This window comes from Gopherus evgoodei, chromosome 9 (assembly GCF_007399415.2).
Source record: "Gopherus evgoodei ecotype Sinaloan lineage chromosome 9, rGopEvg1_v1.p, whole genome shotgun sequence".
Classification (NCBI taxonomy): Eukaryota; Metazoa; Chordata; order Testudines; family Testudinidae; genus Gopherus; species Gopherus evgoodei.
Window position 1 is genome coordinate 9,540,389 of NC_044330.1, and position 12,711 is coordinate 9,553,099.

At 46.7% G+C, this 12,711-nt stretch overlaps 1 protein-coding gene across 4 annotated transcripts in view; it reads left to right on the forward strand.

Annotated features, from left to right (window-relative positions):
• The window catches only part of MCF2L2 (MCF.2 cell line derived transforming sequence-like 2), a 296,056-nt gene that overhangs the window by 69,379 nt on the left and 213,966 nt on the right, over window positions 1-12,711 (forward strand). For all 4 annotated transcript variants that reach the window (XM_030575473.1, XM_030575475.1, XM_030575476.1 and 1 more), the window contains exon 2: window positions 2,603-2,686. In XM_030575473.1, the coding sequence (XP_030431333.1) occupies window positions 2,603-2,686 (84 nt within the window). The remainder of the gene's footprint in view (window positions 1-2,602; window positions 2,687-12,711) is intronic.

Consider the following 12,711-nt stretch of genomic DNA (forward strand, 5'->3'; position numbering starts at 1 on the left):
AGCCCCTTGTTGGCTCACGTGCCCAGTTATATAAGCACTACAGTTCAGTTTAATGTTGTTCCACATAGCGTCTGTCCCTAACGCTTGGCCCAGGGAGGATGTTGCATAGTTGGAGGATCCCATCCTGCGCCTTTTGAAGTCAATGGGTATTTGCAACCCACCAACTCTTGTTACCAGCCTCAGCAGAGGGGCTATTCGCTGACCGCTCAGAGGGGCTGATCCACTCTCGGGATATCCCTGCTAGGTAGAGTTGTGGCCCACTAGCAGGGTCACTTGGTGTGGAACCTTAGATTGCCACTGCCCAAGCTGTGTCCTTTTGAATAAATACAGGGCAGCTAATCTCAAGCCTGCCACCTTTCAGCAACACTGATTTTTTTTACTCCCTGCACCAGCCCTCCTCTCCCTGTGATTGACTTTCTGCTCCCTTGCTAGCGTGACCCCGGCTGTTCTGAGGAGACCCCCACCCCCGACTTTTCTTTAATTTATATTTTATTGAGCTCCCCTTGTTTTTGGAAAAAAGACGAAAAGAACAAAAAAAGGAAAAGAATGGGAGGAAAGGGGGAAGGAAGAGGGGCCCAGGGTGCAGGGGGAAAGGAGAGTGACCTGTCTGTTTCCATTCACTTGGAATTAATCAGATTTCTAAAAAGTTAGACCAAATTTTTTCATATTTCTCGGAGGTCCCAATTCTCTGCAGCGTTAGCTGCCCGGTCAGCCATGGCACAGTGCTAAGCTTCTGTCCATGGAGGCAGCCTGTTCTCCCATCTCCCTGTTTGACTACAAGCGCTGCTCCAACGAGGGTCTTTATGTGAGGTGGCGAGTTTCCATGACGATGGGATCTAGCCCAAAACACAGTTCTGGGAAGTAATTGTAAAGGAGAGATCCATCATCATACTAAACCTCCTGTCTGCCTGTAGCCAGAAGGTCTGTATCCTGGGACTTTTCTAAGTCTTTGCTTTTTCAGTGAGAAGAATACCTAAGTAACCACAGAAATGAGGATAGCAGCATTCAGCAGCCATTGTAAATGATTGGGCCAAATGGAGATCGTGAGTGGGGGGTTAATTTAACATCATAGCCCCCTTGACTAATTTATGTGACTGTGTAGAGGCCCAGTTCTGCAGACCCTGGTTCTTGTGGGTGAGGGTGTGCACGATCATGTCCCTAGAGAGAGAGTGTTCTGTTGCATGGATTTTTTTTCTTTGCATTTAATGCATGGAGCAGAAGCTACTCAGCATTCTCTGCATATATTTACTCATCATCACATTCTTTCTGTAAGAGGGCAATGACCCTAGCGCCCTCCAGTTAGCCTGTCTTAAAGCTTTGGCAGGATTCACTGGGATCAACTGATCTGCTGAAAACAGGCCAGACACACGTTTGCAGAGAACGAGGGGAGGCAGGATGTTTTACCAGTTGAGGTTGCTCAGTTTAAAGACTAGCACCATAATCCCAGTGTTTTTGGAAAGCTGCTGAGATGAGTCACTATGAGCGTCTTGGCAGATTATAGATAGCACTTGATGTTCTGACATTCTAATGCCTGCATATTGAGAGGAAAGATGGACTTGTGGTTAAGGCAGTAGATTGAGACATTGGAGAAATAGGTTTAATTCGGCGCTCTGCCATGCAGGCCCTATGTGATTTTGACGAGTCACTTAGTCTCTCTGGACCTCAGTTCCCCATCTGTAAAATGGGGATATTGTGCTTCCTTCCTTCATTCTTTGTTTTGTCTATTTCTATTGTACACTCAGCGGGGCAGGGACTGTCTCCTACTATATGTTTGTACAGAACCTAGCACAATGGGACCTGGCTGGCAAACGTTAAGAGACTCTGATTTATCCCCCTGTAAATAAACCATTTCAGATTCAAGCTGAAAAAAGCCACTGAGGCCCCACATTCTGGAGAGGAAAGAATCTAAGAAATTCCATGTAAGATTGTGGTTCCTGACCACTAAATGCATCCAGTTAGAATCCTCAGCATGTTGCACCCTCCCCCTTTCTGTCTTTAGCTACTTTTAAATCTCAACTTCAAAAGAGCAGGGTTTGTTCTGGTGAGAAGAAAGCCCCATGGTTCCTTATTTCCTCCTTTTGCTATGTATTTTCTTGTTGCGAAAAAAGCATCAGCAAAGGAAGCGGGGCAGGGAGGGGGGGAAGGATGCTGGTCAGTTACTCAAAAAGCCCTTCTGTGGAGTGCAGAGCGAAGCGGGGTGGAACATGGTACTGTATCTAAAAGAACCATCACTGTTTCAAAGGACTGAAAAGCAGCTTTATCTGGGAGCCCAGATGCAGTGGCTTAATATGGAACATGAAGTTGCAAGGAGAGGCCCGTCGTCTTGAGCAAACTTGTGACAAGCTCTGCTAAATCTATTGGAGTCGCTTTATGAAAAGCGCTCTCTGCAAACACAGGACAATAGATTAAGTAACTGGGTTGGAGACGGGACTTTCTGTATCATAAGCTCCTCCACTGCGAAGAGTCATATGATAAGATCTGAGCCAATGCTCATGCCAGGCTCTTAACCTCTGAGAACATCCTTTGTCTTGCTGGGTTCTAATGGAGCTCTAGTGAAGGGTCTGGTTAACTCAGTGAGGGGTTTCTCTTTTCACTTGTACAGATGAAATCATGCAGCAGGAGATAAGGCCGTTGGTCGCAGTGGATATAATCGAGCAGCTCCACAGGCAATTTGCCATCCTGTCAGGTAAGGACTGAATTTAAATTGTGTTCTTGGATTCCTTGCGAAACTTGCTGAGATTTGCCACATTGGCTGTTCCGCATCCTCCCAGCTCTGCATTGCAGTTGCAACAACCTTTTTAATATTGTCCATGGGCGGAATGGTTAATACTAAACCTTGGTAGTATGTGGCATTGATAAACACCACCTCATAGTTCTTGATTTTCAGGCAACGGTTCCCCCCTAAATCAATTAGATATCAATTAGATTTAGAAGGTGAAAAACTAACATAGCATTTATTTATATTTCAAGAAGTGTGTGTGTGTGTGTGTATTTTTCACATGATGTATTTGGTTTGGGAGCTTGATGTGTCCATCCTCCAACTGGTTTTGTTTTAGGAATGATTCACTTGAAATATAAGACTATCATCTTTTCAAATGATTTGTGATGATTGTGTGTTTCTTATATTGCTCCAGAGGTTTGCATGACACTTTACAGAAACACCAAAAGGACGTGATTCCTAAGAGAGCTAGTTGATCTTTAAATGTTTACTTAGTTAAGTAACCAACAGTTTAGCATCAATATTTTGTCTACAGCAGAGGACTAAGAATTATGGTATGGATTCTTGAATTGTCTGTGCCGTTGACTGCCTGTATGACCTTTGGCAAGTCACTTAACCTCTCTTCCTGTTTCCTCATTGATAAAATGGAGATTTTACTTCCCTGCCTGAGGTTTAACTCATTCATAACTGTAATATGCTTTTAGATCCTCAAATTTAAGGCACTTTCTCTTTCTCCAAACAAAGATTCACTTTTCTGAATGTTCTCAAGCACAGAATGAAAGCGTTACAGCAAGTTTGTGTCTTTTATTCAAACGAATGTTCTTGCACTTCGTAGGATTCATCCAGCTCTGTTCGTGCAGATCGGCCTGTTGAGGGTGTCATATCAGTGCAAATGATGAGCGTTCTTACGATTTAGCACTGCCTCTCTCAAATAGTAGGGAAATACCACCTCTTCTGGCTTACCAAACCGAGGCTCAGAAAAGTTCAGAGCCCTGTTCTGCAGGGTGCTGAGCAATTCCAGTGAGAGGCATGAACCTGAGGGCGCTCAGCACAAGGGCAGGTTGGGAATTTCTTGACAAAATGCTTTTTGTTGGAAATGTCTATTTGCCAAAACCGAAATGTTTTGGTTTCAGTTGCCCAGGATGGAATTTATGTTCAAAATACGTATGTGAGAGGTCCATCTCAGAATCATCTGTAGCCCAGTGGTTAGATCACTAGGTGGGATGTGGGTGACCTAGGTTCAAGGCTCTGATCTGCTTGATTGAGAGCAGGGACTTATGAAATATGTGTTGGGCCAGAGAGACTCCGGTGGAGTGGAGACTTGATGAATACTTTAACCACAGGCTATTTTTTTTTAAATTTTTTTCATGAAACATTTCAAAAGATCTTGGTTTTGTTCCAATGCAGAATGAAAACAAATTCCGAAACCTTGAAGTTGTCACAAAATGGAATTCTTGTTTTCCAGCCAGCCTTACTCGGCACCTTGCTGGATCATACAGCCCTAAACAATGTGTCTAGGAAGTCTGGTAGGTTTGACTGAGTTTTTTGGAATCAGGAATCTTAAGTTTGAGTTCTGATGCTGCTGTGTTACCTTGGATATGTCACTCTGTATTTGAGGCTCAGTTTTCCCATTTCTAAAATGTGGGCAATGATGATGAAGTTAACAGGATTTAAAAAAAAATTCTTTAATAATCTACAGACAGAAACATGGATAATTGTTACAATGACAGAAAGTTAAAATTGTGCAACCAGCTAAGATACAAGTAGGAAATGCAGGTTGCAGAAATGTTTCTACTCTTCTGGGTAGATGAGTTTAGCAAGAGATTAATGTACTGCAACCAGATAATTTGAGCCTGTGCTGCTGTTGCAGTGCTGTATCTCAGTGCTTTTCAGAGCCAGGAGTCTCTGGAGCTTTCTGGGTAACTTCCCAAGATGTTCTGGGGGGGGGTAGGTGCATGCGTGCAAGTCCCATAGGGACAAACCTTGACTCAGGCCCACTGTACAGGTACTGCCTCTCTTTTGTGCCCAGCCCCATCTCTTCCCCAGAGGTGGAGATCCAGGCACCTCCTCTGCTGCCATATATGGGGGAGAGGTTGCTGGAAAGTGATGCCAGGAGGTGGCAGTGCCCTATGGTCATCTCTGCATGGGTGTTTGGGTTTCCTTTCTTGAGTGATAATCGGGAAGAGAACCAGTGAGTCAAAAGCACCCCCATACTTTGCCCCCAACACTGGAGTCAGCTGACCTCTCTGGAGTTGTCAATTGGCAAAGGCGCCAAAGAGTTCCCCCAGCAGGTAATTGTAGTACACCTCTACCTTGATATAACACGACCTAATATAACACAAATTTGGATATAACGCGGTAAAGCGGTGCTCGGGGGAGGCACACTCCAGAGGACCAAAGCAAGTTCAATATAACATGGTTTCACCTATAATACGGTAAGATTTTTTTGCCTCCCGAGGACAGCGTTATATCGGGGTAGGGGTGTACCTGCAGTTGTTGTACAGGGCAACATAGGCAACGTCGGGCCCTGTGACCTCTCCCCAGAACCTCCACCCCAAGTCCTGTAGTTAGGGACTTCCTTTGGCTGCTTCTTTCCATGCCCAAAGGCAGGTTTGCAGGGGCTAAAGCCACCCTCCCAGTCCGTTCTTGTTCAGAGGACAGAGCCCCCTGCCCTGAGGATGGACCAGAACCAGGCAGAGACCCCCACCCCGACTACAGGGCTGGTTGAAGAAGAGCCTTGTTCATCAAACAGCGACCGACTGGCTCTAGACCAGGCTGGATTAGGTGGAGGGCAGAGTCTTTGCACTCCAGCTGGCAGTGTTATGAGGCTGTGGAGCAGTCAGTTTGTCTGTGCTTTGGGGAAGAGAGAAGCCAGGTATCCGTGAGCCCAGCTCTGTAACTATAAACTTGTTTGGTCCAACCCTCGCCACAGCGACCTGTTTCAGTGTGAAATATACGGTACTGCATGTTGATGTGAGAAACAGCCTGGCCATGACTGAGAGCCAAGGGAGTTGGTGGTGGTTGTCTGGTGGTGACAGCCGCAGCAGCTTTTTTAAAACAATTCTCTGCACTCCAGACTTCGGCTTTTGCTCATAATTTAAATGGTGTCATTGAGTGATGGTTAGATCTTATCTCCATGGGAGACGGGCTGGTTCAAAGAGTTTCTGTCTGATTCCCAGTGTTCATCCCACATTCACCACTGATAACTATCTTCAGTCCGCAAGCAGGCCAAAGATGGTGTGACGAGTGAATTGGCTCCTCTTCTGCATTAGCTCATTCTGGTGTTGCCAACACTGTTGCATCCCCCTATCGTGCCTAACAAACTACACAACACACGCCCATCAGAACAGCCATACTGAGTCAGACCAATGGTCCATCTAGCCCAGTATCCTGTTTTCCCACAGTGGCCAATGCCAGGTGCCCCAGAGGGAATGAACAGAACAGGCAATCAGTGATCCATCCCCTGTTGTCCATTCCCAGCGTCTGGCAAATCCGTTACTGATCCATGAGAGGACCTTCCCTCTTATCCCACATAAGTCCACACATAAAAGTGCCTGCATCTGTGCACAGGCTTTCACCCACACACCCCAATGCGCTTGCAATTGCTCCAAGCACCATATTGTCTACTATTGCAGGGTCAGCGTAGATGACAAATCCTGATGCAGCAACTGCAACCATGAACTTAGTCCACTCAGGGCAGTCCCACAGTGCTCCTGCCCCCGATCAGTGACTGCTTTGTAGGCTCAGAGCCATGGGTCTGGCCAGCCACTCCTGTGCAGCGGGCACTCAGCTGGTCTCAGCTCTGCTCTCCACCTAGGGTTGCCAACTTTCTAATTGCACAAAACCGAACACACTAGCCCCGTCCCCTTCACCAAGGCCCTGCCCCCTGCTCTGTGGCTTGCTCTCCCCCACGCTCACTCACTTTCACTGGGCTGGGACGGGGTCCAGAGGGTTGGGGTGCAGGAGGGGGTGAGGGCTTCGTCTGAGGGTGCGGGGCTCTGGAGTGGGGATGGGGAAGGGTTTCGGGTGCAGGAGGGGGCAACAGGATGAGGGGTGGGGCAGAGGGGTTCAGAGTGTGGGAGGGGGCTATAGGCTGGGACAGAGGGTTAGGGTGTAGGGGGTGAGGGCTCCATCTAGGGGTGCAGGCTCTAGGGTGGGGCTGGGGATGAGGGGCTTGGGTTACAGGAAGGGGCTCCAGGTTTGGAGGGGGGTCAGGGCTAGGTCAGGGGGATGGGGTGCAGGAGGGGGTACAGGCTCTGGGTACAGCAGCACCCCAATGAGATAAATTGGGCAGTTCACACTGCTCCAAGCAGTGGGTACAGGCTCTGGGATGGGGCTGGGGATGAAGCATTTTGGTGGAGGGGGCGCTCTGAGGTAGGGATTTGGGGCTCAGGATTGGGGAGCAGGCTTACCTCAGGTGGCTCCTGGTCAGCAGCGAATGGGGCTAACGCAGGCTGTCTGGCTTTTCTGGCACTGTGCACCGTAGAAGCAGCCAATAGGTCTGCCTCTTAGGCGGAGGTATGGCAGGTGGCTCTGCGCACTGCTTTTGCCCGCAGGCGCTGTCCCTGCAGCTCCCATTGGCCACGGTTCCCAGCCAATGGGAGTGTGGAGCCGGTGCAGGGGGCGGGGGCAGCATGCGGAGCCCCATGGCCTCCCCACTTAGGAGTCAGAGCTGCTGGCTGCTTCTGGGGCGCAGCGCGGAGCCAGGACAGGTAAGGACTAGCTTGCCTTAGCTCTGCAGCACTGCCGACTAGACTTCTAACAACCCGCTCGGCGGTGTTGACCGGTTACGCCAGGGTCCCTTTTTGAGCAAGCATTCTGGTTGAAAACTGGACACTTGGTCACCCTATTTGCACCACACCCTTTGGAGCGGGGCCAAGAGTGGCAGCGGAGGTACTCAGCTGGTGTCAGAGTACATTTCAAATATTTCTTACCCAGCTATACCAGTCAGAGCAAGCAATGCCTTTTTTCTGAACCTTCAGCAGAAGTCAATTCTAATATACAATTTCATTCCTTTGCACTTGGGAGCAACTAAAAGTGGCAAGGATTTTTAAGCCAGACTATTTTAAATCATGGGGGGGGGAGGGGTTGTTTAACAGCTATCTAACTCAAATAACTAACGAGCATTTTGGAGAAAGGATGGCTTTGTTAACGGTCCACCATACCAGTTCTTCAATCAATGTGTGAATATTCACAATAACATGGGGATGGGGGGAGATTTTACCAGGTTTTCTTGCATGATCATAACAAAAAGTCAGAAACGCATCCATCTGCAGATCACTTACCAGCTATCCTCATTAAAATCTAGAATCAGCAGCACCCCAGTGAGATAAATGGGCAGTTCACACTGCTCCAAGCCATCATTACAGAACTGTCGGAAGACTCATACAGACATCAGTTTATGCCTGGTTCATAGCATGTAAGTTTTCTTTGCAAGGATTTGACACTTACATCAACATTGCCAGCAAGTTAAAGAAGTATGGGCTGGATGAATGGACTATAAGGCGGATAGAAAACTGGCTAGATCATCAGCTTCAGTGGGTAGTGAACAATGGCTCTATGTCTAGTTGGCAGCCGGTATCAAGCGGAGTGCCCCAAGGGTCAGTCCTGGGGCTGGTTGTGTTCAATATCATCATTTAATGATCTGGAGGATGGCGTGGACTGCACTCTCAGCAAGTTTGCAGATAACAGTAAACTAGGAGGAGTGGTAGATACGCTGGAGGGTAGAGATAAGATACAGAGGGACCTAGATAAATTAGAGGATTGTACCAAAAGAAATCTGATGAAGTTCAAGTGCAGAGTCCTGCACTTAGGCTGGAAGAATCCCATTCACTGCTACAGACTAGGGACCAAATGGTTAGGCAGCAGTTCTGCAGAAAAGGACTTGGAGTTACAGTGGATAAAAAGCTGGATTTGAATCAACGGTGTGCCCTTGTTGCCAAGAAGGCTAATGGCATTTTGGGCTGTATAAGTAGGAGCATTGCCAGCAGATCAAGGGATGTGATCATTCCCCTCTATTGAACATTGGTGAGGCCTCATCTGGAGTACTGTGTCCAGTTTTGGGCCCCACACTACAAGAAGGATGTGGAAAAATTGGAGAGAGTCCAGCGGAGGGCAACAAAAATGATTAGGAGGCTGGAGCACATGACTTATGAGGAGATGCTGAGGGAACTGGGATTAGTTAGTTTGTAGAAGAAAAGAATGAGGGGGGATTTGATAGCTGCTTTCAACTACTTGAAAGGGGTGTCAAAGAGGATGGATCTAGGCTGTCTCTGTGGTTGCAGATGATAGAACAAGGAGTAGTGGTCTCAAGTTGCAGTGGGGGAGGTTTAGGTTGGCTATTAGGAAAACCTTTTTAACTAGGAGGGTGGTGAAGCACTGGAATGGGTTACCTAGGGAGGTGGTGGAATCTCCATCCTTAGAGGTTTATAAGGTCAGGCTTGACAAAGCCCTGGCTGGGATGATTTAGTTGGGGGTTGGTCCTGCTTTGAGCAGGAGGTTGGACTAGATGACCTCCTGAGGTCCCTTCCAACGCTGATATTCTATGATTTTCAAACCTGGGTGCCCAGGGCCAGGCTCTCAAATCCACATGTAGGCACCTAGATAAAAGTGGCCAGATTCTCAAAGGTGCATTTCTCTATGTAAATACAACCCTCCTTTTCATCCCGCCAAGCGATCGTTTTTCATCCAGTGAAAACCGGTCTGAGAGCTCTTTTCCCCCATTCTGTTGTTAAAGTAATACTTACTTAGGTGACCTCACCCATTTTTCCTACCAACGTGCTGCTTTTCATTAATGATAGGGGAACCACAAATGGTTCAGAGTTTTGATGTAGTCTGCTTTCAGACTGGAAATCTCCTGAGGTTTACAGTATTTCCTGCTTCCAAATGCTCTGGTGTACCAATTTCTTGGCTGACTAGCCATCAGCAGGGAAACAATTCAGACCTTCTCCAAAATTGCAGACTCCTGTCTTTTGCACTAAAAGAGAATGTCTCTGTTACCTATAGTAGTCTCAAGCCTTATGGGTCAGATCCGCAGCTCATATAAATTGGTCTATCTGTTGAAGTCACAGAGTCTATGGTGATTTATACCAGCAAGGGTATAGTCTTAGATATCTCTTTGTAGGCGGTAGCCACTAGAGGTGACGTGAACACAAACGTACACAGGTGAGTACAGTTCAGCAGGAACAACTTTCCTTGGGTCAAGTATCAGAGGGGTAGCGGTGTTAGTCTGGATCTGTAAAAGCAGCAAAGAATCCTGTGGCACCTTATAGACTAACAGATGTTTTAAAGCATGAGCTTTCGTGGTCGAATGCATGACATGCATCCGACGAAGTGGGTATTCACCCACGAAAGCTCATGCTCCAAAACGTCTGTTAGTCTATAAGGTGCCACAGGATTCTTTGCTAACTTTCCTTGGGCTATTTTAGGACTTCTTCTTTTGATTGTGGTCAGAAGTGGCACCTTGAAATACAAATGTCACCCCCAAATTAACCCCATTCTTATTCCAGTCAGCCCATCCGCCCACTGATATTAAACCATAGGGCCATCATTCCATATATACCTATCCTATTTCTAAGGCTTCTATCATCTCAGGGTATGTCTACACTTCAAATCCTATAGCTATTGCTTCAGTATAGACCAGTGGTTCTCAACCTATTTACCACTGTAGACCTCATATGCAGCTCTCTGTGTACTGTGTGGGCTGCATCCACACTATGTATACTACCTGTATGGCCCTGAGGATGTCACATGGGCCGCCACTGTGTGCTGATTGGGCCGCAGGTGGCCCAGGGGTTGAGAACTACTGGTATAGATGCTACCTATGCCAATGGAAAGAGGGTAGCTCAGGCTGATAGGAATTCTTCCATCAACCTAGCATCAGTGTTGAAGAGCCAAGGAAAGCCTTTGATATTTGCAGTCTAGCACTTCTTGCAAAAAAAGTCCTAACAGTTTCCTTACAGAGGTCTTCTGCGCAGTCTTGGCAACAAAAGATGTGTTTGGTCTGCAGTATAAAAGTGTGTCGGAAGGCCAGCAGAAGTTTATGAAAGTCTGAGTTATAGACCTATATATGGTATAATGTCAACTTTTTGGCTATGCATTACTTTGGCTTCAGCAACTACATCTAAAACATAGGGGCACCCGAATAGGAAAGTAGAGGGGTTAGAGCAGAGGACTGGGAGACCAGCACTCCAAGTTTCTGTTATCTGCTGTGACCCTGACTCTTTGACGTTCAGCTGCTCCCTGTGCCTTTGCTGAGCCATCTTAGTATGGATATACCACACACACACACGCACACAGGCTCTCGTCTGGGCTCTGAGCAGATGGTAGCAATCATCCATTGTCTAACAAGAGGATTTTGTGTTGATTACATGGCATAGGTGATTCAGGACCAAAGACTTGTCTGTACAATGTGTTAGTCCGTACTAGTGGGGTGTAAATTTTAGTGTATGCGCAGTATCTGGCTGGTTTAGACCCGGAGTTCCCTAGTGCATGTAAATGTAGTCCCATTTCAAACAGGGCTACTTTCCTGTGCATGGGGAACACTGAGTGCATGTCATGCAACACGCTAGTGTACATTAGAATTTGCACCTGTGCAGCATGAACTAATGCACCCTTTAGACAAACCCTTAATGGCAATGAATGAAAGGAGACTGTTTACTGAAGCCGCTGGAAACAGATCCCGTAGTGCTCTCTGGCTGCGCGGGTGCCAGACTAACAAAGTTTGTCCGGCCTATGCCAGGAAGAGAGGCTCTCCCCAAGCCTTGTCTGGGACTCAGCAGTTATGGAAAAGGACTGCAGCCAACACTACAGGGCACTGACTCAAAGACGAGCGCCACATAATGAAGCACCTGGACCACTTTCTGCACCATGTAGTGATGCCTTGGTGGTTTCCTATCCCAGAGCTTGACCCGGCCATGCTTAGCTTGTGAGGTCTGACGGGAGCGCAAGTTCACATGATTAGATTCCTGATTATAAGTCACTACCCTCCATTTCCTTCTTTCAAAAACAACACTTCCATTATGTGATTGCAGCAGGAACAACACAGATAAACTATCTGCACTTTTATGTAATAGATTATGAGAGTGCTGCATTAAGGAGGACAGATTACATAGAGTTTGGTCGTGCAAAAAGGCTGGCTGCTATTAGGCCAAAGCAGGTGCGTATTGGAATGGAAGACCATTGGTCAGATGCTGTTCCTGACGTGCAGATAGATTAATAACGTGCTGTGGAAATATGCTGTTAAAAGAGGGAGTATCACTGCCCTCCTTCTGTTTGATCTGCTGTTTCACGTGTTGCAATTATCTCTAATTACTCTGTCAGAGAAGAACCCAGTCTGTCAGTTCTGACAATAATGTAGCCTGTTACTAAATCACAAGCTCCTTAGAAAAAGTGTCACGAAGTGTATTAGCAGAGTTCCATTTTCCTAGCAAACCTAGGTAAGGGCCCAGACTGCTTCCACTGAAATCAATGGCAACATTCCGTTCGACTTCAGCAGAAGAAGGATTAGGCCTTAAAATAGACAGAGCTGGCTAATGGAAAGCAAGTTTGTTTACTTTCTTGCTTATCTTTATCTACGATTTTTGGGTGGAGTGGAGGGAAAAGGAGCTAGAGCTGAGTGTTAGGATTCTTTTTTTAATAGCTCTTTTCTTGTTGCCTTGTGCAGTATTTTACTTGCTAAACATTGTCAGGTCACTTGTAGCCCCAAATTTAGGTTTTGTAAAAGTACGCTTTAACAAAACCAATACAAACGTTCTCATGCGTGTTTTCATTTAAGTTCCAGTAGAACTAGTGTTTTAAACAAATAAAACCCTCCCTTTTCCTGTCTGCAGCCCAAACATCACTACATTGTGCTAGCGGATGGGAATCTGAAACTGACCAGTCCAGTAGTAAAGGCAAGAATCAACCAAGGAGCATATGTGGTGTTTGCAAATTAGATTTAAAAATTAGTTCCTTATTTAACAATCTTTGTTCTTGTCTAGTAACGCAGCTGG